This window comes from Tenrec ecaudatus, chromosome 15 (genome assembly GCF_050624435.1).
Source record: "Tenrec ecaudatus isolate mTenEca1 chromosome 15, mTenEca1.hap1, whole genome shotgun sequence".
In the NCBI taxonomy this organism is placed as follows: domain Eukaryota; kingdom Metazoa; phylum Chordata; class Mammalia; order Afrosoricida; family Tenrecidae; genus Tenrec; species Tenrec ecaudatus.
The window spans coordinates 101,391,288-101,397,287 of NC_134544.1; the positions used below are offsets into that span (position 1 = coordinate 101,391,288).

Here is a 6,000-nt window from a genome sequence, read left to right on the forward strand (position 1 = left end):
AAATATATAGGAGGATGGGGAAATAGGTCTATGTGCCTATATTTATAGGTTTAGTATTAAAGTGGCGGAAGGACCTTGGGCCTCTACTCAAGCACTCCCTCAATGCATGAATACTTTTTTCTATTAAATTGGTATTCTATGATGCTCATCCTAACAACCACTGAAGCCGAAGCGGGTGAACAAGCAAATGTGGTGAAGAAAGCTGATGGTGCCTGGCTATCAAAATATTTAGTGTCTGGGATCTTAAAGGCTTGATGATAAACAAGCGGCCATCTAGTTCAAAAGCAACAAAGCCCACATGGAAGAACACATCAGCCTGTGTGAGCACATGGTTCCGAAGGGATCGGTTATCAGGCATCAAAGAACAAACAATTCATATCATTGGGTGCACACTTCCATGATACGATCGCTGAGGACAAACGGGTGCATAAGCAAATGTGGCGAAAAAAGCAGATGGTGCCCGGCTATCGAAAGAGATAGTGTCTGGGGTCTTAAAGACTTGAAGGTGAACAAGTGGCCATCTAGCTCAGAAGCAACAAAGCCTACATGGAAGAAGCACACCAGCCTGTGCAATCACAAGGTGTCGAAGGGATCTGGTATAAGGCATCATCAGAAAAAAAAATAACATCTTACCATAGCAAATGAAGGGGGAAGTGCAGAGTGGAGACCCAAAACCAATTTGTCGGCCACTGGGGATCCTCCCACAGAGATGTCTAGAGGACGAGATGAGTCAGTCAGGGTGCAACGTAGCACTGATGAAGGATACAGCTTTCCTCCAGTGCCTAAATGCTTCCTTCCTCCCCTGCACCCCCCTCTCGCCCCCACTATCATCTGAATTCTACCTTGCAAGTCTGGATAGAGCAGAGGATGTACACTGGAGCAGATAGGGGCTGGAGGCACAGTGAATCCAGGATGGATAATACCTTCGGGACAATGGGTGAGGGGCGATACTTGGAGGGTAGAGGGTGAGTGGGTTGGAAAGGGGGAATGGATTACAAAGATCTACATGTGACCTCACTGGGGAATGGACAACAGAAAAGGGGGTGAAGGGAGATGCCAGATAGGGCAAGATATGACAAAATAACAATTTATAAATTATCAAGGGCTCATGAGGGAGCAGGGAGGGAGGGAGAATAAAAGGACCTGATGCAAAGGGCTTAAGTGGAGAGCAAATGCTTTGAAAATGAATAGGACAAAGAATGTACAGATGTGCTTTATACAATTGATGTATGTATATGTATGGATTGGTTTAAGAGTTGTATGAGTCCCTAATAAAAGGCTTAAAAAAGAAGAAGAAAATGCAGAAACTTGGTGAGTTTCAATAATCAAAACAAATGAAAATAAAATTACTAAAAATGGAGACATCGGGGGTAATGTATTTAAATATTTACTTTAAATAAAAAAACAAAAGGAAAAGTCATTTAACATTAGTAAACCAGCACAGTAAGTGGAAAACAGTTTCAACAAAAACAATAAGGTATCAACAATGAGTACTATTCCCTTAGCTCAATCAGCAACCAAGCTAAAATGTAGAGTTAAAATCCTTCAAAACTGGATTCCTCATCATCATCTGTATCCCAATGCAGAGCTTCAGCTGGTGTGAGGTCATCATAGATGCTGTCCTCACTGAGATCGCCATCATCACTGCTGCTGTCATTTTCATACAAAGCAGTCTTCACTGCCATCCAAAGCATTACTATTACTACATTTCTGGAAGGCACGTCGCACCATGTCTTCTGGAATGTCTTCCCATGCATCTCGAACCCACTTTGTTGTTAACTCTGTTAGGATTCATTGGATTTCCTCCTTTTGTTAATTGGGCTTCACCAGATGACACCCATTCATTGCCACATCCTTCGCACATGGTCTTTAAAAGGCTTATTCAAAGATACATCCAGAGGCTGCAGTACAGATGTAAGCCCACCTGGAATCACGGCTAAAGTAACTTTACTAGATTTTGCCAATTTTTTTATGTCATCCGGTAGGAGGGCTCTGAAAATATCCCAAACAAATGACGATGGCTTTTTCTTTAGGGCTGCTCCTGGTCATTGGTTCCAAATTTTTTCCAGCCATTTTTTTCCCATCTTCATCCATCCAGCCTTTAACATGTGCATGCACAGAAATTTTTGGTGGGAAATTGATCTTTTTAGGCAAGGTCTTTTAAAAATAATGACAGGACGCAGCTTAGTTCCATTAGCCAAACGTGATAGAACAAGGGTAAAGTGTTTTTTTTGTTTTTTTCATTTCCTGCGGTTTTGAGAAAAATGTTTTTTTCTCCTTAACTTGCCATAGTTCTGTTGATTGGAAGATCAAAATTCATGGCAGTTTCATCCATATTCTCAATATCTGCCAGGTCATAATTATAAATTGTCGCGCGCCAGGCCTTGCCAGCAAGAAAAGACACGTAACAACAGGATTCTTCCACAGGTGTTTAATGCGGGTTCAATTTTCAGACCCCGAAGCCTCAAACTGCTGCTGCTTATATACGCTCTGTGGGGACGTGCTGTGCATTGATTGGTGCGTTCGCCAGAACCTTCGTTTGCATACTCCAGGGTGGAGTTATGACTACGTCATCTCAGCAGCGCGCACGCGCTAAGTGGTTGTTTACCACTTAACTGGGCCACCGCCCTGACTGCCCGGCGCCATCTTGTAATGGCGGTGAGAGCTGCGGCTTCCCACATCTCCTCCTTTCTTATTTATTTTAAGCCTAATCCATCGATCAATCCCGGAGCCTCCAGCAGCTCCAGGAGATCAAGATGGATATAAGAACCCAAATCTGGTCACCCTGATGCGTGCAATGAGCAAAGCTCCACATGGTGCAAGGGCTGACCAAGATCCAATTTCTGTCACTCTTCCCAGTGCAATGGGACAATTCCCTTGGGGTGCAAGAGCTGACAACTTATGGGGGTTAATTTTCTTTTAACAAAGAAAGCCAAAGATCATGGGAACCACCTTGCTCAATCGCTAATAATGCCTGCATAATGATGACTTTGTCACATTTTTTCTGGGCCTTAAGCTTGCAGAGCAACCATAGCAACAACACTCCTCCACAGCATATAATTGCAGGAAATGTAAATACTCCCACCCACTCTTTAAAGTAGGAAAAAGCAGTAGAAAGCCAAGAAGTAAAATCTTCAACAGTTATAGGTTTCATTCGTGTGCCATTAAGAGTCGTAATTTGCATCCGAAGTTGTTCTTGAAGTTCTTCTAGCTCAGCTGTCCATTGTCCAGTAAGGTACTGGGATATGTTCTTGCTGCTAAAAGAAGACTCATTCAAGAATTTTAAAGGTGTTATGCACAAATTAGGTGTAGAAGAAATACAACTTAATTGCACCATGCTAGTAAGAGTGTCCACTTGTTGTTGTAGTGAATCAATTCTCTGATTCACTAGCAGTATTCCAGACATTAATCGAGCATCTGTTTTCTGAGCTGTGGATAACGCTTCTGATGTAGATTGCGTAATATTATTAATGACATTTGCTGTCATTACTTGATTAGACATAGCCAATCCTGCTGTAACCGCTGCCACAGCTGAAACCGTAATGGCTGTGATAATTGCTGCGGTAATGCCAAAATCTCTTTTTCTTCTATAAAGTGTGGCAATAGGAAAGGCATTAGGATCTGCTTCAACAGGTATGGGTATCATAGTGGGAATTTTTACCATCAAAGCAAATGGCACAGAGCCATTCCAACATTCAGCAAGCCAACACTGACTGCTAGAGCTATTACATGAAGCTTCCCAAAAACTATTATTACTGTGACTAATGTTGAATGTTATCAAAAAGAAAAATGGGGCCTGAACACAAACAGGTGATGGCTTAAATTGTACCTTTCATATATTAACCATAGTTTTTACACTCAACTTCTTTGTACTGGTATTGTATATGCCTGTGACATTATACAAAGTATCATTAATTCCAAACAGTTTTGCAAAAGGAGTTACTATTGTAGATGCTCCACGCTGATTATACAATATCCATTCATACGGCCAAGTATTATCAGAACCAGTGGTATTAGTGCTACTATTCCATTTTGCTTTACCTAAAGCTGGAGTCATATCAAAACCTGGTATAATAGGTTTGTTCCGATAATTTGGAGACTGACACTGAGTAAAAGAAGGCAGAAAACCTTTTTCAGGTGAACAACTAGGTAATACGGCACGTCTGGTCACATTAGGTGGCGCTACTGATTCATTAATAGGCCCAGAGGGCCTGGATCCTTCACGAATCACCATGAGTGTTGTTATATTCACAACTTTTCCTTTCTCAGAGGTACCATTTCCACCTGTAGCACCTTGTACAACCTTCGTAAGGGTAGATATAATATTATTAAGTGCAGAGTCTCTAGAAGGATCCACCCAATTGACTAAAGATCCATTTCTTACATATATACAAGGTGCACTAGTATTAATGGTAAATAAATTCTGCACACTTGGCGCACTGCAACACAATAGTGCGAGCCTCTAGGCGAGTAATTGGAAACTTAATGCGTAGGGTGGCAGCAGGCACATGATACAGCGCATGAAAGTAGCCGCCAATACTGCAGCAGCCAGTCCTGCATTTGTCAAAGGACCGCCAACTTCCCTGCAAGCCTTCATCCATGCCTGCAATCCTTTGGACTTCCATGGCGTTATAACTGTTCTACATTCTTTAGTACACTGCTCAAAAACTAGCTGCTCAATGAGAGGCATGGCTGTGTCTTGATCTCCAAAAATTTTTCCTGCTGCTTCCAACATTCGTGCCACAAAATCTGAAAAAGGTTCGGTAGGTCCCTGTACAATTTTTGTTAAGTTGCCCCTAACCTCTCCTTTATTAGGTAAAGTTCTCCATGCTTTGCTTGCAGCAGAATTTATTTGCTGATATACTTGCAATGGATATGCTGTCTGATTATTAGCCCACCTCCCTTGGCCTGTAAGCATTTCAAAATCCCATGCTGGCTGCCCTGCCACAGCATTTTCTCTAGTCTGAGCTGTTAATAAATCCTGCCATAAAGATTTCCATTCCAGGTATTGCCCTGTGGTCAATACTGCTTTTGTTACAAATGTCCAATCGGCAGGAGTCATAGCATGGCCTGTAAGCCTTTCAATTAAAGATTGAGTATAATTTTCACTTACCCCGTAAGCTCTCACAGCTTCATCTAAGTCCTTCACTTGTTTGTGTTCTACGGGTGTATGATAACGAGCATTATTCTGGTCCTCAAACACTGGATACATTTGTTGAATTGCTCTACGGGTATTGGGTGGGCAGAAGGAGTAGCCACACCCTTTCTGCTTGTCTTCCTTATAAGGAGGTGGTGCTGACGGGCTCACAGCTGTCTTCCGTAGAGCACTATACTGCCCTCTTTCGGTCGCTTTTAGTGCGCCATACCGACCTTCCTCATAGCGAACAGCTACCTCCTCTAACTGCTCCTCCTCCTCCTCTGATAGTTCCAAGAGTTCTAATTCTCGCCACGGATATAAAGGCTCCGAATGGCAGGCACAGTTTTTCTTTTGCTGATCAGCTTCCTCCCCTAATTTTATCTGCGCAGTTTCTTCCTTTTTGGCAACTCTGTGCTGCCTTTTCCGAGTCTCCTTAGACTCGTCCCGTTCTGTTTCTGACATGCTTTCCTGAATGTCCTCCAAAGCCTGCTGTCCCTGTTGTAATGGCTGTCTACACTCTTTATCCTCAATACATGCTTTTATTAACTTCCAGATGGGTCTAGTTCCCGATTTCAATTTCCCTTCTTTTGCAGCTCGGTCTACATCCCAGCCCAGTTTATTCCAACTCGCCAAAGTTAGAGAACCTGTAGATACAAACCACGGTGCTATCTCATCCACATTTGTTACAAACTTACGCAACGTTGGCTCTGAAATTTTTAATCCTCTCTTCCTTAATAAAGCATCAAGCGCTGTAACCATGGTGTTTATTGCTACGTTCCCCATATTCCCTACTTATGTAGACAAGAATTTAACACACAGCTTCACACGGTTTATGTGCAAGATAAGAAGCAGCAGGCTGTCTG

The 6,000-nt window shown here is 42.5% G+C and overlaps 1 protein-coding gene across 1 annotated transcript in view; it reads right to left on the reverse strand.

Annotated features, from left to right (window-relative positions):
- LOC142427647 (small ribosomal subunit protein RACK1-like) overlaps positions 1-5,599 on the reverse strand; it is a 29,283-nt gene extending 23,684 nt beyond the window's left edge. Inside the window, exon 1 of the mRNA XM_075532821.1 lies at positions 5,371-5,599. Within this exon, the coding sequence (XP_075388936.1) occupies positions 5,371-5,599 (229 nt within the window). The remainder of the gene's footprint in view (positions 1-5,370) is intronic.
- Between the last annotated feature and the right edge of the window lie 401 nt (positions 5,600-6,000).